This window comes from Rhinolophus sinicus, linkage group LG07 (genome assembly GCF_036562045.2).
Source record: "Rhinolophus sinicus isolate RSC01 linkage group LG07, ASM3656204v1, whole genome shotgun sequence".
Lineage (NCBI taxonomy): Eukaryota > Metazoa > Chordata > Mammalia > Chiroptera > Rhinolophidae > Rhinolophus > Rhinolophus sinicus.
In genome coordinates this window covers 73,748,913-73,770,894 of record NC_133757.1, presented here as the reverse complement: position 1 = coordinate 73,770,894, position 21,982 = coordinate 73,748,913, and the positions used below count along the sequence as shown (strand labels likewise).

Here is a 21,982-nt window from a genome sequence, read left to right as displayed (position 1 = left end):
CCACCTTATACATTCTTTTACAGTGCACGTGGAACATTCTCAAGGATATACCATATGTTGGGACACAAAACTAGCCTCCACAAATTTAAGAAGAATGAAATTATATCAAGCATATTCTCTGACCACAATGCTATAAAATTGGAAATCAAACGCACAAGAGAAGCAGGGACAACCACAAATATGTGGAGATTAAACAACATGGTACTAAATAACAACAACAAAAGCTAGTTTTAGGGACCTTTGGGACAACATCAAGCATAACATTTGCATCATAGGGTTACCAGAAGGAGAAGAGAATAAGCAAGGGCTTGAGAACCTATTTGTAGAAAATGAGAAATTCCTGTGGAACTGAAGAAAGAAAGGCCTCTTTATACAGAACGTTCGGAATTCCTAAAGGATGTTAGGGGGAAATGCTCTAACAAATCAGTATCTTGCTGGCACCAAGGAGGGATTTTAGAGATGATTAAAGAGAAGTGTGGAAAATGCAATCTTTCTTAAATTTTGTGTTAATTTATAAAACCTTTGATGTCATAGATTTGCTCCAAATTATAATCTAATACTGAATAAAGAGAATATTAAATTTAAAAAAATACATAGTACTAAACAATGACTTGATCAAAGAAGAAATAAAAGAAGAAATGAAAAGATACATAGAGACAAGTGAGAATGGCAACACAACATATGAAAATTGTTCGGTTACAGCAAAAGCAGTAATAAGAGGAAAGTATATCAGTAAAGGCCCAACTCAAGAAACAAACAAACAAAAAGCTCAAATAAACAGCATAATCTCCCACCTTAAAGAACTAAAAAAGGAAGAAGAAATGAAGCCCAAAGTCAGTAGTAGAAAGGAAATAATAAAAATTAGAGCAAAATTAAACGACATAGAGAATAAACAGACAACAGAAAAAATTAATGCAACAAAGAACTAATTCTTTGAAAAGATTAATAACATGGACAAGCCTCTGGATAGACTAAGTAAAGAAAAAACAGAAAAGACTCAAATAAACAAAATCAGAAATGAAAGAGAAGTTGCGACAGAACCACAGAGATACAAAGTCCTATACAAGAATGTTATCAAAGATTATATGCCACCAAATTCAATAACCTAGAAAAAATGGACAAGTTCTTAGTAATCTATAATCTTCCTAGACTGAATCACAAAAACAAAAACAAAACAAAACAACAACAACAACAACAAAAAAAAACTGGACAATCTAAATAAGCTAATCAACAGTAAGGAAATTGAAACAAGCATCAAAAACTTTCCAAAAAGTAAAAGTCCAGGACTAGGTGGCTTCACTAGTGAATTCTACCAAAAATTAAAACATGATTTAATACCTATCCTTCTCAAAATCTTTCAACAATTACTTTAAGTGTAAATAGATCAAATGCTCCAATCATAAGACACAGGAAGACTGAATGGATAAGGAAACAAGACCCTTACATATGCTGCCTACAAGAGACTCACTTCAGATTGAAAGACACACACAGACTCAAAGTAAAGGGATGGAAAAAGATATTTCATGAAAATGGAAATGTAGAAAAAAAATTTGGGGTAGCAATACTTATACCAGACAATACAGACTTTAAAACAAAGGCTATAACAAGAGACAAAGAAGGACCCAGTAATCCCACTTCTGGGTATATATCTGAAGAAACCCAAAATGCTACTTCGAGGGGATGTGTGCATCCATATGTTCACTACAGCATTGTTTACAACGGCCAAGATGTGGAAGCAGCCTGGGTGTCTGTCAATGGATGAATGGATAAAAAAGAGGTGATACATGTATATAGATACAATGGAATATTACTCAATCATAAAAAAGAATGAAATCTTGCCTTCTGCAACAACATGGATGGACCTGGAGGGTACTGTGTTGAATGGAGTAAGTCATATAAAGGAAAGACAAATGCCACATGATATCAATTATAAGTGGAATCCAAAGAACAAATAAATGAAGAAATAAAACAGAAACAAACTCAGATACAGAGAACAAGTTGGGATGAGAACAGATGGGAGGGAGTCGGGGATTGGGTGCAAAAGGGAAGGGATTAAGAAGCACAAATTGGTTGTTACACAATAGTCATGGGGGTGTAGGGTACAGCATAAGGACTATAGTCAATAATATTGTAATAACTATGTATAGTGTCAAACGGGTGCTAAATTTATTGGAGTGATCACTTTGTAAGTATAGAAATGTCTAATCACTGTGTTGTACACCAGAAACTAATATAACATTGTAAGTCAATTGTAACTGAAAAAGAGATAAATTATTTAAAAAATAAATGAATGAAACTATATGAAACTAAAAAGCTTCTGCACAGCAAAAGAAACCAAAACAAAAGAGCAACCAACCAAATGGGAGAAGATATTTGCAAACAACCCCTCTGACAAGGGTAAGTATCTAATATGTACATAGAATTCATAGAACTCAACAACAAAAAACAAACAATGTAGGGCCGGCGGGATGGCTCAGTTGGTTAGAGCGTGAGCTCTTAACAACAGGGTTGCCGGTTCAATTCCTACATGGGATGGTGGGCTGCGCCCCCTACAACTAGATTGGAGGACAATGATTGATGGGTCCTGGAAAAACACTGTCCCCCAATATTTCCCAATAAAATAATAAAAATATAAAAACCAATGTAATGAAAAATGTGAGCAGAAGACCTAAACAGGCACTTCTCCCAAGAAGACATACAAATAGCCAACAGATATATGAAAAGATGCTCAACTTCACTCGCTATTAGGGAAATGCAAACCAGAACCACAATGAGATACAACCTCACACCAGTTAGAATGGCTGTCGTCATCAAGACAAATAATGACAAGTGTTGGAGAGGTTGTGGAGAAAAAGGAACCCTCATGCACTGTTGGTAGGAATATAAACTGGTACAGCCCAATGGAAAACAATATGGAGGCTCCTCAAAAAATTAATAGAATTACCATACAACCCAGCAGTCTCTCTTCTGGGTATCTACACTCAATATTTGAAAGCATTTATCCATAAAGATATATGTAGCCCTATGTCTATTGCAGTATTATTCATGGTGACCAAGACACGGAAACAACCAAAGTGTTAGATGTGTGGTTGGATAAAGAAGATCTGGTACATATATACAATGGAATACTACTCAGCCATAAAACAGATGAAATACTGCCCTTTGTGACAACATGGATGGATCTTGAGAATGTCACGCTAAGAAAAATAATTCAGATGGAAAAGAACAAGAATCATATTATTTCACTCATATGTGGGATATAAAACAGAATGCAACAAAAACTCCTAGACACAGACAACGGTATGATGTTTACCAGAGGGTTTGGGGTGGGGGGAGGTAGACGAGGGCAAAGGGGGTCAAATATATGGTGACAGAAGGAGATCAGACTCTGGGTGGTGAGCACACAGTGCAATGTACAGATGATGTATTATAGAATCGTATACTGGAAACTTAGGTTATTAACCAATGTCACCACAATAAATTTAGTTATAAAAAGAAATATATGTAGCATGGGTTGGGGTCAAAGTAGGCTGTGGGTGTGTTCCTGGTGAAGGATCAGGGATGCATCCTGTATGAAGGAATTTGGGGCATATTTCCTGGTTGTCATGTTGTACCATTTTGTTCCTATTAAATATTGCATGTGAGATTGGAGGCTCAGGAGGATGGGAAGGTCCAGAACAGGAACGAGGGACCAGAAACCTCTGGGATAGTTAATGGCTGTTTCAGGTGGGGAGCTGGAAAGTGCTGGAAAGGCCAAAGGGAGGACCAAGCCTAGGGGACTGTGGATACAAAACCTCCACTGCTGGTCTTACCTGAGCGAAGTCAGTCTGCAGCCGGAGTAGAGGGGGCTCACACTGGTGTTCTTGAACAAGGGTCCCAGCTATTGAAGAAGCAGAGGGAGACGAGGAGAGGGACTGAGAGGGAAGGACGGGGGCATGGCTGGGGTTGGCTGGGCGGGGCTGGCCTCAGCTGGGACGCTGGGAGAGAAGGGGCCAGGAGAGGTCGCAGCAGTGGGCAGGGCAGGAATTCGGGGGGCGGGACGCTCACCAGGTGCTGAAAGATCTTCTCTATTTTGTTGAACTTCACGGAGCCCAGAGGCTGCATGTCATTAACGTAGTGCAGGTTGGTGACGGTGAAATTCAGTGTGAAAGGTACCAGGACAGGGCTGGCAACTGCAGCGAGGACGAGAGAGGAGACAGTCAAGATTTGGTAGGGGTCAGATGAACACTTGTCGTATCACGGAGACCACTTCATGGATGGTGTAGAGGTCTGACCGCTGCGCTCTCCACCGGAAGCTGAAGCTGAATAATACTGAACTCAACTATAATGTGATATATATATATATATATATATATATACATACATACATAGTCACGGGATGCGGAGTGCAGCATAGGGAATAGAGTCAATGGAATTGTAACAGCTAGATACAGTGTCAGAGGGGTAGTACTTTGGGGGCATTATCACTTTGTGAGGGGTGTAAATGTCTATTACATTGTTTTGCACACTTGAAACTAATTAAAAAAACTAATCAAAAATAAAAAGGAAGTCATGTCCCAAGTTACTTTCCAAGCTAGATTTAGGGGTGAAGGGTGGGGGTGGGGGGAGGGTCTGGTATTCACATCTGGTGCAAGAGCTCGGAATGTCTCATCCCAGAACGGGAAACTTTATTTTGAAAGACACTAACAAATGTTAGTGATAATAACAATGACAATAAACACACGAGCAATAGCAACAGCTGATGTTTGGTAAGAGCTTACTCTGTGCTACACTCTGTGCTAAGCACTTTCCATCCAGTATCTCGTGTAATCCTCACACAACCCTTGGAGGTGTGTCCAACTGACAGAGAATAAATGCAAGTTTCAGAGAGGTTCAGTCACTTCTCCAAGGCCACACAGCTATTTTTGTGCAGAAGCTCAGGCTCTAGAGTATGAATGACTTAGGGTTGAGTCCTGCCCATCTGCAGGCCGTGTGACCTCAGAAAAACACTGAGCCCCTAAGAACCAGTGTAAGCCTCTCTTAAATGGAGAAATTGCAGTGCCTACCCACAGAAGTTGAAGATCATGTATGTAAAGCAAGGTCCCCATCAGGTGACAATCAGTGAATGCTGCTGTCATGACAGCAGTGAATTGCCACTGTTGTTATTACTCATGTCTGCTCTCTCTGTTGAGCCATTTAGTCTCTGCCCTGTAGGAATTAATCCTGGATGTGCCCTTGACTATTTTCATTCCATTCTAGCAGAAGGTGAAACTCTGTGAATTGTTCCAGAATGTATCACTGGATGTGATCTCACTAACGGATCCCCACACTTCAGGTCCTGTAGGGCCAACATGGTGAAAAGTTGGTCCCTGGCAGGTCACCAATGGGGAAGGTTATAAAAGTGGCCAGCAGTTCTCCACCTCCCTGCATCTACACCCTTGCAATGTGGTGTTGCAGCCCTTCCACCAATAGATGGGAGGCTCTTTCTCTAGCTCTCAACTCTGGCTTGGCCATGACTTGCTTTGGCCAATGGGACAAGGGAGGCGTGAAGCCAGCAGCCTTGAAAGGCACTTGAGCACTGAGGCTCACCCTCTCTTGCTGCCAGGAACTCTAGGGCCACTGTATGAATGAGCCGGAGCTAGCCTGTTGGGTGATGAGAGGCCACATGAAGGAGAAGTGGGTCACCCCAGCCATCCGTCAGGCATGTCCCAGAAGCAGTCACCTCACTAACCTGCAGGCGGCTGCAGACACACCAGAAACCCTGCAGTGTTCACTTCTAGCCTCATGAGAAGTAAGAACTGATTGTTTCAACTCAGTAAATTTGGGGTAGTTTGTTATACAAAGTTAACTGATACAAAACTTTAACCGAAAGTAAAGGATGGATTTAAAGGAGCCACTGCTGCAGTCTGGGATTGAAAACCTGGAGTCACAGAGCTCTCTGAATACAGGAATGGAGTTGGACTGGTATGTGATGAGGGTGTGACCCCTCCCCCAATTTATCCTCTGCACACTGTCCCCTTGCTGTGACCCTCCTGTGCATTCTCTCGTGTCTTCTCATTACAAAGCACAGAGGCATGTAGGTGGGAAGGAAGTGCTCATGGAGAGAAGACTCTTACCTGTAGAGCTGGAGAAGGAGACTGAAGCTGCTGAGGTTCCCAGGGAGGGGGTGGAAGTCACAGAAACTGAGGAGGAAGCATCAGAAATGAGAATGATGCAGACTCCCCTCGAGATGCCAGAGACAGGGGGCCTTGATGCCTCATCTGAGTCACAGAAGATGAGGGGGGCACAACCAGGGCCCTACGGCTTCCTTCCCACCAGGGAGGAGGGACCAGCTGCCCCCAGAAAACACTGTAAGGCCAGGGGCTGCGTCGGGTTTGAACTCTTACCACTGGGGATGGCAGTCAAGGTTGGTCTGGTGTAACCTGCAAAGAGTAAGAGTCAGGTGGGATATTTGAGAGGGTCAAGGAAGGGGTGCCAGGGTCGGAACATTGGTGGCAGAGTAGAAGCCATCGAGAAGTTGCATCCCTTCCAGATAGAGGGTTGTGCCTCCTATAAGCTTTCTCTGACTCGCTGCCTCTGTGTGTGTGATGGATACACACGTGGTGAGGGAGGGGGACCTCACAAAGAAAGGAAAAGTGAGGACAGAGCACACATGGTTGCATCCTCTGGACAGAGCTCAGAGCACCAACAGACGCATCCACCTGGGGTGCAGGAGGAGACCACTGTCACCGCCAGATGCTCACCATTGACATAGAGACGATCCCTGTCCAGGAGGTAGGGACTGAGCCAGGTCACACTGTGTGTCTGTTGGCTCAGCTCCCAGTAGAGCCGCTCCCTGTCCAGCACGCGGCCTGCAGGGTCAGGACGGTGGGTACAGATGGCGTCAACTCTAGTGGCTGCTCCGTCCTTTTCAGGCCTGGGGAAAGAAGGACATGGATCTGGGGACAGGACAGAGACATCCTGATAGGACATCCTCTCTCAGCCCACTTGTATGTTGGTGCTCACTGATCTGCTCTCCTGATCTAGGCACGAGCTGCTCACAAGAGGAGGGGCACCGATGAGCCACAAATGACCAGAGTGGATTTTTTAGAGTCAGACGACTATCAGTCCAACCTTAGTTCTGTCACGTGTTAAATAATCCACAGAAGTTTCTCTGACTCAGGTCTCCCATCTTCACAGTGCTATAACCACCTTGCTAGAATGTGGTAGGATTCAGACATTACTGATATAAAATAACTAGCCCTCCTGACAGGTACATTATTAAGTGTTCATTAATTAATTCATTGTAAAATTACATGTTTACAGAGCACACACGCATTCCCTAGTGACACCAGACAGCAGCTCTAAACAGAGACTTATCAGCTCTCAGAAAGCTAACCCAACCCAATCTTTAGACCTGAGCATCTGAGCACGAGACGCTGCATAGCAGAGACCCCACCCACTGCCCACCTGCCTCCTTCATCACCACCTCTCTAGAGCAGGAAAAATGAGTCCTGGAGGGATAACCTGAGAGATCCAGCAGGTTGCACTGCCAGAGAGCATGACTGGGGAGAAACATGCCTGCACCTCAGCAGGACGGAAGTGACCTAGAGCTAAGCTGCTTCTAGCTCAGGTCCCCTAGAAATGATCAAGGTGTGCTGTCTGTTGCATTGCCCGGCGATGCTGCCTGTGATGAAAATGACCTGCATCTTTCCTGGAAGGACCTTAAATGGACATCGATACCCAGTAGGGAGCTATAACTTTGGACTTCCTGGGGTGTGGGCTGACCCTGTTAAGTGGGCAGGACTGTTGCAAAGATATTGGTTCCTCTTTGGGACACGGTATATCTAAGCCAATGTGGCTCCAGCACCTATCCATTGAAATTTCATTTATTTGCACATGGACGGTCACTTGGAATGTCGAAATAGCCTTGGGAATATCAAGTGTGTCCTTGCAAAAACTAAATGGCCAGCACTGCCCTGCTGGCACACTGTTTCCTGTCCACATCCTTCTAAGTACAACTATTGTCATGTATGGCCCATTTAGACCTTGCAAGTCTGAGTGTCTGTTGGATGTAGGATGATTCAATCAGAGAGGGCCATGCACAGCACCATCCCAGGTCTGGGAATAGGATGAAATAAGCAAGGTGTCAAGATGTAATTAATATTTAAGGACGTGAACCCTCTCAGGGTTGTTCAAGCACACTGTTAGCACCTAAGGATTGATGTCTCCTTAAATGCTGTGTCCTAGGCACCTCACTTCCTTGACCCTAGTTGAGGCCCCGGCCGGCCCAACCAGCCCACACCTTACGACACTTTCTTACGGGAAGACAAAGCAGAGTCTCACCTTAGTGTGGTCAGTCTGCAGCCAGAGTACAGCGAACCAATGCTGCTGTTGGTGAACAGGGGCTTGAGCTGAAGAGGAAAGAGTGATGGATAAAAAAGTAAATATAGAACTAATCATCATAGTTAGGTGGAGCCCTTCATAAATTATAGAAATGCTAACCACTATGTTGTACACCTCAAATTAATATAAAATAATATCGAATGTCAACTGTAATTTAAAAATTAGAAAAGGAAGGACAGGTGAAGAGGAATAAGAGGTCCAAATCTCCAGGTATAAAACAAGTAAGTCATGGGGATATAATGTACAGCATGTGGAATATAGTCAATAATATTGGGATAGCATGGGACAGTGTCAGATGGACTTATGGTGATCACTTCTTTAGGGGTACAAATGTTGAGTAACTGTGGTGTACCCCTGAAACTAATATAATATTTTATGTTGGCTATATTTTAATAACAATCTTAAAAAATAGATTAAAAAACACACCATATTTTAAAATAAAACAGCAGTTCCCTAACATTTAATCTCACACCACATTTAATTGTCAAAAGGACCGTTTGGGGTAAGTGCTCTTATTGCCTCGGTTTTACAGATGAGTAAATGATATCAAAAGGCAAATCAGCAAATGGAATAGAATCAGTGGAATTGTAACAGCTATATATGATGTTGGAGGGGTAGTAGATTGGGGGAGAGGGGTTATCACTTTGTGAGAGGTGTAAATGTACTATGACATTGTTTTGTACACCTGAAACTAAAAAAAAAAAACACACAGAAACAGGCAAATCACTACTCCTAAGTCACATCTCCTGTCTGTCGCAGTTCCAAGTTTTGAACCTGCAACTGCCTGCCTGCCCAACCTCCCATATCCTCCGAAAGTGTAGCGAGAGACTGAGAGAGGGTGGGGAGGAGTGGGTAGAGAAGTGGGCAGCAAGGGGTGCTCACCAGGTGTTGTATAACTGACTCTGTGGCATTGAACTTCGCAGAGCCAGGCCACATGTCGTCCGTGTGATGCAGGTTGGTGATGGTGAAGTTGAGGGTGAAGGGCACCAGGGCGGGGCCAGCAGCTGCGTAGGGAGGGGAAGGAGAGGCCATGCTGAGCTAGGCCAGATGTGGGGCAAAGGGTGAGTGGGCCACAACCCCTGCCTGCTTGGGGGATCCCATCATCTTGGACGTAAAGGAGAGGGGCACCCATGCCTGGGGCTTTTTGTGGGCATCATTTCCTGTTCATCAGAGGCTGGAGATGGATTAGGAGTGGGGAGTGGAGGCAGTGGTATGTTCTATTTCACGTGGTTCCCAACTTGGCCACATACAGAAACTAAAGATGGTGGGATCGGGGTGTTACATTCACGGTGCAAAGACAGTGCCTGTATATTAGCCCCTAGGTTATTTATTTCTTCACAGCAAGCTGGGATCCATAGCTCAAAAGCTTACAAGGACTAAACTCAATTTTTTACACATCCAATTGTTTTAGGATAGCCCAAACAAGCATATATATTTTTTGCCATTTTGAGCCTGCCTGCTTTGCATACCCTGTGAAACTGCACCCAACATCTGATAGCAATAAAAAGGATAAGCTTTGTGGCTATAAACATCCTAAGCCATGACTTCCTTTCAGAGGTGTCTAACCCAGATACACATCAATGGGCCGCTGAGTGGCATCACCTAAATACATAAACCTCTTCTCTAATCCCCTCCTTTCTCTCCTGAGTTGAGTAATGGTCCCCATGCCATTACTTCTTGGAGGTGTCTGCTCTGAGGGACAGCCCCTGCAGGCAAATCAAAGTGTTGCCCAATGGTAAGATTTCATTCTTCTTTACCGCCCAGTAAAAAAAAAAAAAAAAAGTGTTGCCCAATAAACCTTGTGTATGCTACTGCCATCTAGTGGTTATATCCTTTTCCTTGCTCAACCCTGAAGTCTCAAAACCCCTGGAGCACAGGCTCATCTTGGCTTGAGCCAGTTTCTTCCTCCTAGCAGGGCACCTTTGAGGACCCTCCCAGACAGGGTCAACCTTCAGTGCCTCATCTGAGAATTTGCCTGAGGGACAATTTGCCAAATAACATTTTTTCCCAATTTACCCAATTTACTGATTTATTATAATAAGACTTACTTTATGAATAATTCTTCTCAAGTCTGTTTTTATAAAAGAGTATATTTAAAGCCGCTTTCCAGTCAAAATGGCAGAGTAGGTAAGTGCTGTGCTCACATCCTCCCAGGACTACATCACAATTACAACTGAACTACAGAAAGACCATCTTGAGAATTGCCTGAACTGTAGCTGAAGAGAAGTCCTATAACTGAGGACATACAGAAAAAGCCACCTCAAGACTACTAGGACAGGTGGAGATGCAGAATATGCTTGTCCCACATCCACATGTGGTGCTTAAAAACTGGGACCTCTCAGCTGTGGAGGTCCTCCCTGAAGAGCGAGGGGTTTCAGGCTCACACCAGATTCCCCACCCCAGGGTTCCAGTACTGGGGAGAGAAATCCCTGTAACTTCTGGCTGTGAAAACCAGCAGAGATTGTGACTGAGTGAGATGGAATCAAGGCTGGATCCCAGGCCCTCCTCTTAAAGGGCCTGCACATGGACTTACTCACTGACAGACTCATTCGCTCTGAGCAGCAGCTCAAAAGGCTCCAGGGACATATGGGGAGGAACTAAATTGTCTGGCTTCGGGATGAGGGCTGGAGGGGCAGCTTCGATTCCTCAAAGGTTTGTGGGGTGATTTAGAAGTCAAGGGCTACCAATAGGTTTCATAAACAGGTTACAGAGAGTGGCTTAGGATTCTGGGGGGCGGGAGGGGACTGGTATTCAAAAAACTGGCCGGGACCTGGGTAGGCCCTGTCATATACGCAGAAGTCAGCCTTGGTCTCCTCTGAATGATGCCACCTACGCTACCCCTCCTCTACATCCTGTGATTAGAATCCAACAAGTCACTAGGAGCGTCTTCAGAGACAAGAATGCCTACCTGTAGGGCTGGAGAGAGGAGTCAGAATCACTGCAGAAACGGTGACCACCATAGACTCTGGAGGAAAAAGACCCACGAGCTTAGTGTAGGGAATCATCACATCACCTTGGAGATACCAGGGAGGGAGTGGCCATGCCTTGGGATTTCTTGGGTACTGGTCCCTGTTCATCAGAGGCTGGAGATAGAGTAGGGTTGGAGAGTGAAGGAAGTGGGCGCCTGGCCTCTTCCATTCCTAAGGACTGGGACTTACAGGGTTGTAGAGAATTCTAAGCCTCAGAATACTCACTGCTGGGGGTGGTGGCCAGTGTCTGGTGGGTGTAACCTGCACAGGGAGAGAAAGATAAGGTGAGGAGGGAGAGGGATGAGGAAAAGGGAGGAATGGAGAGGAAGAATGTGGGACCTGATAAGATGCACACAAAAAGGCAACTTCTTACCACTGACATAGAGACTGTCCTGGTCCAGGGTGTAGGGGCCCAGCTGGGTGATGCCACTGGTCAGATGGCTCAGCTCCCAGTACAGCCTCTCCCTGTCCAGCCCTGGGCCCAGAGGGTCAGGGTGGTAGGTGCAGACGACATCCACTCCAGTGGCTGTTCCGTCCTTCTCGGGCCTGGGGAGAGTGGGTGTGGGGATGACAATAAATGAAGTGAGTTTCTAGGGAGGGGTCATGAGATCCCTGTGGGGCAGGAAAGGAAGGGGCCAGAGGAAATGGGGAGGCTGGTGACTTGTGAGAAGTCAGACTTAGAGCCTCTGAGACCTCCAACTTCTCACCAGCCTGGGACTATGAGCAGAGTCAGTGGATGAGAGACCTACTATTAAATTGCCCGGCAGAAGCCTGCATCCTCAAGGCATGGGGACAGGAGAGCTCATATTTGAGACATGTGTAGAGCTGGGATTTGGAATTAAAGCAAGTGGGAAAGATACATTTGTCTTGAGAGAAACCCTGGGGACAGAATTGGAAACCTAAAGGAAATGCCCTCATTGGTCAAAGGGAGTGAGGAGGGAATTCAGAAGGATGACCAGGCTAGGGGCCCATACTGCTGATGGGCTCTGCAGAATCTGGGGATAGTTGGGGGGCGTACAATCAGAAGAGGCATTGACCCTGGAGCCAGCGTCTCCTGAATTCCACCTCTGCTGGGGACTTGGACAGGGAGGGAAGGAAGGAATCATACCAAACTCCTCAGGTCTGGGTGCACCTGAGGCAGCCCTGGCCAGCTAGTCCAAGGTCTCACCTGAGGAGGGTCAGTCTGCAGCCCGAGTAGAGGGGGCCCACACTGCTGTTCTTGAACAAGATTCTGAGCTATAGAGGAGGGAGAGGAAAGTAAGTAAATGGATAAGGTGTTAGGGGCAGGGAAGAAGTGAGGTGGGTGGGGCTAACATTAGTGGGCAGGGCTTGCACTATAGAAACAGATGAGGTGGGTAGGGACTGCTTCCACAGGCGTGAAATAAATGAGGTGGGTGGGGCCTGCATTAGTGGTTGGGGCAAGAGTGAGGTGGGCCACGGTCTGCTTCCATGGGTGTGGCAGGGATTAAGTGGGTAAGCCTCAGTAGGTGGGGCAGGAGTGAAGTGGGCGAGGCTCTCACCAGGCCCTGCAGAACTCTCTCGGTAGTGTTGAACTTCCAGGAACCAAGGTGACCCATGTCCTCCTCATAGTGCAAGTTAGTGATGGTGAAGTTGAGAGTGAATGGCACCAGGGAAGGGCCAGTGGCTGCAGCGGGAGAGGGAGAGAGATGCCTACTGAGCCTACCCTGTGCTCAGTGAGCCTGAGTGTGTGGCATCCTCAGATGTGTCATCAAGCATTAGGAAGGGATATCCTCCTCTAAAATGGGCAGTTTCCACAGGGAGGGGATCCCAGACATCAGCATTAACATTAACTAAGGGGCACTGAGGATGTGTATGAAATATTGCACCATAGAGGTAAATACATCAAGCAGAAAGCCAAAATATCTGACCCTCTGGCTTGCTAAAATTCCAAACAGACATCCTCTTTTCCTGAGGTTTTCTTTTTTTTTTTTTTTAACCCAAATTATTTCTGTGAGATTCACCTATTTACTGATTTTTTTTTTTTAATTTGTTTGAGGAAACACTTATATTGCTTTTTATGAGTCAGGGCATTTTAAGTGTTTTACTTATATTTTGACTCATTTAAGCCTTGAGGCAAAACTTTTGGAGGAAGATAGTATTCTTATCCCCATTTTATAGATGTAAAAACTGAGCCCAAAGGAGGTTTAATAAATTGCCTCAAGTCACACACTCTCCAAGTGGCAGAGCACAGTTTTTTTCATACTTTTGATAAAATTCAAAGGCATAGACAAAAAACTGACAAGCTTTATTACTTAAAGTTTCTGGATGATAGATTTCCCAGTCAAGATGTCAGAGTTGGTAATGCTGTACTTGCATCCTGTAATGACTGCATCAAAATTACAACTAAACTACATAACAACCATCACTGAGAATTGCCAGAAGTCTTGCTGAACAGAAGTTCTACAACTAAGGAAGTACAGAGGAAGCCACCTCGAGACTATTAGGAAGGGTGGAGACATGGAACAGGCTGGTTCCACACCCCCATGTGGCAATTAAAGATCAGGAGGAATATCTCAGCTGTGGAGGTTCCCCCTGAGGAGCTAAGAGTCCCAAGCCCAACACCACACTCCCCAGGGTTTCAGTGCTGGGGAGAGAAGTCCCTGTAACTTCTGCCTGTGAAAACCAGTGGAGATTGCAACTGAGTAAGACAAAGGCAGCTGGAGTCCCAGGTGGTCCTCTTAAACAGACTGCACGCAGACTTAGTCACTGATGAACTAACTCACTCTGAGTTCCAGCACTGGAACAGCAGCATGAAAGGCTCCAGGGACATATGGGGAGGAACTGAATTGTCTAGTTTCAGGGTGAGGGCTGGAGGGGCAGCTTTCTCCAGACAGAGTACTAGCAGAATCCATTATTTCTTTGTTAAGCCCTCCCCGCTCCTGAGTGTGCAGACTTAGGCTGGAGCCATAGCTGGGTCTCCATCAATCTGGCTAACACTATTCATTAACCCTGCCCTGGTGATTCCTTGAGACCCCACCCCACCCAAATTTCAGACCCACACAAGCTGCTTTCAGTGGCTTTTCCATACAAACAGCCTGTCTTGGCTCAGGCTGGGGATGTTCCTAAAATCTTTCAAAGGTTAAAAGAGAGAACCTTAAAAGCAGCAAGAGAAAAGCAGTTAGTTATCTACAAGGGAGCCCCCATAAGACTGTCAGCTGATTTTTCAACAGAAACTTTTCAGGCTACAAGGGATTGGCACAAAATATTCAAAGTGATGAAAAGCAAGGACCTACAACCAAGATTACTCTACCCAACAAAGCTATCATTTAGAATTAGAGAGATAAAGATCATCCCAGACAAGAAAAAGGTAAAAGAGTTCATCAACGCCAAATCAGTGCTTTAAGAAATGTTAGAGGGACTTCTTTAAGAGAGATGAGAAGAAAAAAAATCAAAAGTATAAATTATAAAATGGCAATAACTACATATCTATCAACAATCATTAAATGTAAATGGATTAAATGCTCCAATCAAAAGATAGGGTGGGTGAATGGATAAAACTAACCCTTACATACGCTGCCTACAAGAGACTCACTTCCGATTGAAAGGCACACAGAGACTGAAAGTAAAGGGATTGGAAAAAAAATATTTCATGAAATGGAAACATTACAAAATGCTGGGGTAGCAATACTTATACCAGACAAAAATAGACTTTAAAACAAAGGCTATAACAAGAGACAAAGAAAGACCTAGTGATCCCACTTCTGAGTATTTAGCCAAAGAAACCCAAAACACTACATCAAAGGGACATGTGCATCCATATATTCACTGAAGCATTATTTACAATGGCCAAGATGTGGAGGCAAGCTGGGTGTCTATCAATGGGTAAATGGATAAAGAAGAGGTGATACATATATACAACGGAATATTACTCAGCCACAAAAAAGAATGAAATCTTGCCTTCTGCATCAACATGAATGGACCTAGAGAGTATTACGCTAAGTGAAATAAGTCAGACAGAGAAGGACAAATACCATATGATTTCACTTATATGTAGACTCTAAAAATAATAATAAACAAAACAGAAACAAACTCACAGATACAGAGAACATTTTGATGGCTGCCAGATGGAAGGAGAGATGGGTTAAAAAGGTGAAGGGATTAAGAAGTACAAATTGATACTCATAAAGTAGTCATAAGGATGTAAAGCATAGGGAATATAGTCAGTCATATTGTAATAACTATATATGATGTCAGATGGATACTAGATTTATCAGGGTTATCACTTCGTAAGTTATATAAATGTCTAATCACTATGTTGTACACCTAAAACTAATATAATATGTTACCTGTAATTGAAAAATTAAAACATTATTTTAAGAAGTTTCTAGATGATAAAAGACATCATTAACAAAGCCTGAAGACAATATAAAATATTTTCAATTTAATGAGATTACTATCCGTGATATACAAAAAACTTCTAAAATTCAATGATAAAAAGGCTAACAAAATATTGGAGAAAATCATAGGTCATTAACAGGAAAAGATAAACAAATTCTAATAAATACATAGTCATGAAAGATACTGAAATTAATGCAACAAGGAGCTAAGACGGTCAAGCATTAGATGAGAAAAATCTACAGGTTTAGATAACATTCAACATAGGTTAGACCAAGGTTAATTGGATAGTCCCATGAAGTACTAGGGTAAATTGATATAGACACTTTATTCAGCAATTTGTTACTAGTGGCAGAGCCCAGTTTAAACCCAGGCATCGTGGTCCCAGAGTCTCCTAACCCCTCTACCTGGGACCACAGGCAGATCCCACCTACAGTGACTGCTCATTCTGGCCTGAGTGGTCAGTGGTCCGAATGCCCTCAAGGAGGCCGTAGCTGATGAGTACTATAGACTCAACTAAGACAGAGGTAGTGATGGCTCATCTAGGATCCTCATCAGGGACAGTGGGTGTTACTGAAATCTACCGTGGGCCATTGGGAACCCAGGAATGGCCAGCTGGCCCTCAGCCTAACCAGAGTCCACCCAAATCCCTGACCAGACCTGTACGAGGGCATTTTCTATGTATACACAGAGCTCATGAAGTTCTCTTATTTCCTGGACATGAAAACTAAAGATTCAAGAGGAAGAAGATCCCTGCAACACACCTGAAGAACTCACCCAAGACCATTCTAATTATAATTCAATGCTTATTTATACCCTCAAGTCTTTATTCTCTGTCTTTCTTGCTGGGAGCCCATCAAAGACTAGAGCCTTTTCTATTCTGTTTGGTTCTGCATTACCAGGATCTTTTATACAGTAAGTGCTAAAATGAATACTTATTGAATGAATGAATGAATGAATGAATGAATGGTCATGGCTCTCCACTGGGGAGTTACAAAGAGGAAGTCCTTACCTGTGGAGATTGGAACTGGGGCCGCTGAAGTTGCTGGAGAGATGGTGGAGGCCATAGCAATAGTGAGAAGAAAATACAGTGAGTCAAATATGGTTGATGAGAGACTCCCCAGCCAAAGAAGGCCAACCACAGGACCTTAAGACCCTTTTCCTGTGTGTCCTCAAGTTTGCATCAGACTTGTCTTTTCTGAGCAAGGGAATGACGATGCAGACAGTTTGGAGTTTCCTGACTCCTTCCCTCCCTGGGGACATGGGGTAAGGATAGCAGGGAGGACAGATGGCCCCCAAGGCAAAGCAACAGTAGGACCCAAATTACTACTCACGACTGGGGGTGGAAGTCAGGGCAGGATGAGTATAACCTGCAGAAAGAGAGGGAATGAGAAGGTGAAGAGTTATAAGGATGGGAGTTGGCAAGAATCTGGGCCCACTGAGTTTCGATGAATCTATTTATTTAAGTAGTATTTTTGGAGCACCCTCAAAGTGCCGATCTTATAGACAAATCCCAGAGAATGCCACTGAATAGCAAGGAAGAATTTGTTTATCAAGTAGTATTTATAGAACACCCTCAAAGTGAAGACCCTATAGACAAACCCCAAAGAATGCCACTGGAGCACAGGGAAGAATTTCTTCCAGGCCATCTGCAGCTCCTCCCTCTGCTATCTGTCCCCAACCCCCTTCTCTGATCTCTCAGTGTACCTCTGGAAAAGCTGAGAATGTATGCCTCTTCCTGAGGGAAACAACCAAAGGTGTAGGTCAGTTTGGGACGAGCTCAAATCCTCCCCATACCCGAGAAGACAGGAGAAGACAAAAGTCTGATGTGGCCAAAGTTTATAGAATGACAGACAGAATGAGGGGACAGGCTGAAGCTGGGTAGTTAACAGGGACCAGACCATTTAGAAGAGAAGTTTTATAAGTCCCAGAGAACAGGTTCCTACCTGTAGAGCTGAGGATGGGAGTCAGAGACATGGGAGATTCTGGAGGGAAGGTAGAAGTCACTGGAGCTGAGAAAAAAAATGATAAAATGACTGAGTCCCATCCTGAAGGAACATGGGGCAGAAGCTGTTCATTGGAATTTGGGCTTCTTTCTAAACTCAGAGCAAGACCTTGGGTGAGTTAGGGATTGCTGTGAGGCACAGGCTGGACACTTTGGAGGAAATGTTAGTAGCTTCTCTCCTTAGAATGAACTCTAAGGAATAAGGGTCCACTGAGCATTGAAGTTTCAGTTTTGAATACTCACTGTTGGTGGCCGGGGTCCCATACCGATGGTTATAACCTGCAGGTAAAGAGAAAAGAGTAAAGAAGTGCTGTTAGGATGGGTAAGACTTAAGGAAGCATAGACGGTAGACCTATAAATGAAATTCATTAATAAACTTTCTGAGATTCACAAATGAACAATAATGGCTCCATTTTATTTGGTGCCTTTATGTGCCTTGTCCTTTGAAAATCATGATGAATATCATCAGCATTATTGTTAAAATAAAAATACAGTAAAACTGCCCCTATTTATGGGGAATGTACTATACACCAGAAATAATGATGAACATATTACAAGGGTAACGGGGCAAATTTACGAACAAGTGTTTGTTCCAAGCCTTACAGCTATTACTGTATTTTTGTGTGGAGGTGACAGGGTAGCAAGATGGAGGAAAGGTAATGTACATGTGGCTAGGAATATTAGAGAAAATTTGGAGATGGGATGATATTTAAAAAGAGAAGAGACTTGGAGTTCAGGTGGATGGTATAAAACTCGGAGCCTGAAAGAAATTTGGGAAAAGAGAATTTTTCACGAGTGTTTCTCTGGGTCATGGATTGCATCCTTTTTGATGCTCTGAGAGAGATGTGAGTAAAAACTGAACCCAGAGGAGCCCTGGGATTTCCTTGGATTATTGTTGAATGATCTCATTTGATTTTCAGGACAATACTGCCTGGTATGTATGTTTGTTCTGCTCTATAATGGGAACATTGGGTCCGAGAGAGGTCGTATAGCTTGTCCATCATCACACAAAACACATCTGTCACTCACCAACTCCCATATTATTAACTACCGCTTTAAGTTACTCCCAATCCAGGAGTTAAATCTTCTATAGACACAGAACAGGATGTGCCATTGTTAACACAAATATATATTTCCTTTTTATTATTAAAATTTATTGGGGTGACAATAGTAAATTTACATAGGTTTCAGGTGTACAACTCTGTAATACATCATGTATATATCATGCTGTGTGTTTACCACTCAGAGTCAGTTCTCCTTCCATCACTATATATTTGACACCCTTTTATGCTTTTCTACCACCCTCTCCCCCCTTACCCTCTGGTAACCACTAAACTGGTGTCTGTGTCTATGAGTTTTTGTTTCTTTATTAACACAAATATATATTTTAAACCATATATAAAGGGAATTTCCTAGCTGATATAGAGGGTAAATAACTCGTCAAGCACTAGGTTAGATTGTTAGGCCAGAGGTCATTAATGGCCTCTGGACAGTGTCCTGAGATTTGAGACTTTCTCTATATGGATGGTCTGCCGTGTTGCCCTGTGGTTAGAACTTGGACTTGAGACTCAACCTTGGGTTCAAGTCTTGACTGTGCCAATGCCTATGGCTGGATTATCTTGAGCAGATGACTTCCTATATAAATGCATGATGGCTCTCTAAAAATGAGCATTACAACTCACAGGATGTAGGGTATGGTTAATAGGAGCTGATACAAATAAAGACCTTATTACAATTCCTGGCACATAGGAACCTTTTGATAAGAATTAGCCACTATTACGATGATTATTTTCAGTATGAGCACTGCTGGTAGGGGTATGGTTGCCAGCAGTGTTGTGTTAACAGTTACCTTCCATGGCGTGTTAGTAACAAACCGTGGTCTTGTTTCGTGAACAGTTCCATGAGCGTTTCTCTGGCTGGCCCATGGGAACTTAGAAAATTGCCTTCAGTTGCCATGGTGGAGAGAAGGAAGTAGAGGGCTGAACTGGGCACCCACTGCCCACTGGGGAAGACTTGACTGCAGAGCCCTGCGTCCACCCACTGCTTTCTCTAGAGTCTGCATGCTCCAGTTGGACTCCCACAGGAGGAGGACGCATTTCATAAAAGAACAAGGGTCACAGGGCAAATTTATGAACAAGTGTTTGTTCCAAGCCTTACAGCTATTACCGTACTTTTAGGTGGTGAAAAAGGGAAGAAAACCGGCCTCCTGTGGTATGTTAAGCATTCAAAAATGAGCCTCCAGGGAAATGCTATGTTTGTAACAGAATTGTGAATCTGCGTATAGCAATTTCTCAATCTCAACATTATGGTCTACATAGTTCTGCACGGTGGGGGGCTGCCTTGGGCATTGTGGGATCTTTAGCAGCATTGCTGGCTTCTAGATGACATTAGCACCCCTCCAGTCATGACATGGAAATATCTCTAGACATTGCGAAATGTCCCCTGGGGAGCAAAATCACCCCAGTTGAGAACTACTGGTATAGACAGACAGGGGACCATAGGAGACTCCAGCTGTAGTACAGATACAAACACTCACAAACACTCACCATTGACATAGAGACTGTCGCTGTCCAGGGTGTAGGGGCCCAGCAGGGTGACACCACGAGTCAGTTGACTCAGCTCCTGGTACAACACTTCTCTGTCCAGCCCGGGGCCCATCGGGTCAGGGTGGTAGGTGCAGATGGCGTCCACTCCAGTTGTTGCCCCGTTCTTCTCAGTCCTTGGGGGCAGAGGCAGGGAAATAGGGACACTCAGAGATACTAAGGAGTTACATACTTTCTTCAATTCTTTCCTTCAAATTGACCCATTCCCCCAAGTTTTATGACATTCTTCTTTATTGGCTCTTGACTGGTTTCCCAAGCATGTTCTTTTCTGTGTCCTCTTCATCTAGGCACCTTCCTACTCCATAAAGTGTCTGGTCTCCAGGGCTTTATCCTCAGTCAGCCCCTCATTCTTCTGGGGTCATTTTGTTCACACTCATTGTTTCATCTACCAGCTTTATTCTCGTCAGGTCTAATCTCCTACTCTCTGGCCAAGACTTCTCTCATGAGCTCTGTGCCCTGTAGCCACCAGCCTTAGGAATGTCCTCCACGCCTCTTAGATTCCAAACATTCCAGACTAAGCCTATCTTCCCTCCTCAAAGCACAGAACCTTCTCCCCCTCCCATGTTTGTATATATGTGCCAGAGCCAGAGATGTAACAGGGTTCCTGAACCTTTCCCCATCTTTTCTGCCCCATCCGAGCAATATCCAGGTCCAACCCAACCTCTACCGTCCCATCATCACTCTAAATTGTTCCATCTCCATATCTACTAGTGTCCTACTTAAAATAAATGACACCATGTCAGGGCTCTGCTTACAAGTTCACGGTTTCCCACAGCTCCGAATAAATTCAACTAATATTTATGGCACACCTACTAGTTGTTCTACTTTTACATTTACTGTCTCTTTTTATCTTTTCAGAAACTCTATGAAACTGATGCTAGTATGATTTCCACGTTATAGTTGAGGAAACAAAATCATACAGATGTTAAATAACTTCCAAAGCATCACATGACAAAAATAGGATGTGACTGGATGCCTTTGGACATGGAGACCACTAATTCTCAGCCTTTCGCTGTGCAAAATACTATGAAAACTCCTTAGTGTGCCTTTAACCCCAGCTCCAACTCGAACTCTTGATGATACCCACTTCTCGAAACTCATCCCACAACGTACCCACCACTCATGCAATTACACCGCTGTGCACCCATCCATCTGCTCAGCCAGTCCCCCACTCAACCAACTTCCTTCCCTCTCTCTCTCTCCCTCCCTGCCTGCCTTCCTTCCTCTCTCCTCCGTCCCTCCATGTCTTCCTTTTTTATCTCCTCCTTCCACTTCTTTCTTTCTTTCCTTCTGTCTCTCTCTAAATCTTCCCTTCCTTCCTTCTTTCCTTCCTTCCTTCCTTCCTTCCTTCCTTCCTTCCTTCCTTCCTTCCTTCCTTCTTTCCTTCCTTCCTTCTTCTCTTTCTTTCTTTCTTTCTTTCTTTCTTTCTTTCTTTCTTTCTTTCTTTCTTTCTTTTTCTTTCTTTCTTCTTTCTTTCTTTTATTCGATTGCTATTTTTCCCTACTCTCTACTCTCCAATTCACAGAACTTGTCTCATGCACCAGGGTATTTCTCACATCTGCCCCATTACTTAAGCTACGCCACCCATTGAAATAGCTTTATCAGTGTTTCTTGTAGCTAATGTTCACCCAACTGTCAAAATTAGCTCAGGCATCACCTTTCCAGACAGCCTCCACTCAGCTTCC

At 44.0% G+C, this 21,982-nt stretch overlaps 1 protein-coding gene across 1 annotated transcript in view; it reads right to left on the bottom strand.

Moving 5' to 3' along the window:
• The window catches only part of LOC109461385 (uncharacterized), a 60,495-nt gene that overhangs the window by 22,673 nt on the left and 15,840 nt on the right, over positions 1–21,982 (bottom strand). The window contains exons 9-25 of the mRNA XM_074337753.1: positions 20,241–20,413; positions 17,938–17,973; positions 17,636–17,701; positions 17,024–17,059; positions 16,702–16,734; positions 12,854–12,978; positions 12,502–12,569; positions 11,707–11,879; positions 11,559–11,594; positions 11,273–11,329; positions 9,247–9,368; positions 8,305–8,372; positions 6,723–6,895; positions 6,366–6,401; positions 6,096–6,161; positions 4,048–4,172; positions 3,813–3,880 (exon numbers count right to left, since the gene is read on the bottom strand). Of these exons, the coding sequence (XP_074193854.1) occupies positions 3,813–3,880; positions 4,048–4,172; positions 6,096–6,161; positions 6,366–6,401; positions 6,723–6,895; positions 8,305–8,372; positions 9,247–9,368; positions 11,273–11,329; positions 11,559–11,594; positions 11,707–11,879; positions 12,502–12,569; positions 12,854–12,978; positions 16,702–16,734; positions 17,024–17,059; positions 17,636–17,701; positions 17,938–17,973; positions 20,241–20,413 (1,461 nt within the window). The remainder of the gene's footprint in view (positions 1–3,812; positions 3,881–4,047; positions 4,173–6,095; positions 6,162–6,365; positions 6,402–6,722; positions 6,896–8,304; positions 8,373–9,246; positions 9,369–11,272; positions 11,330–11,558; positions 11,595–11,706; positions 11,880–12,501; positions 12,570–12,853; positions 12,979–16,701; positions 16,735–17,023; positions 17,060–17,635; positions 17,702–17,937; positions 17,974–20,240; positions 20,414–21,982) is intronic.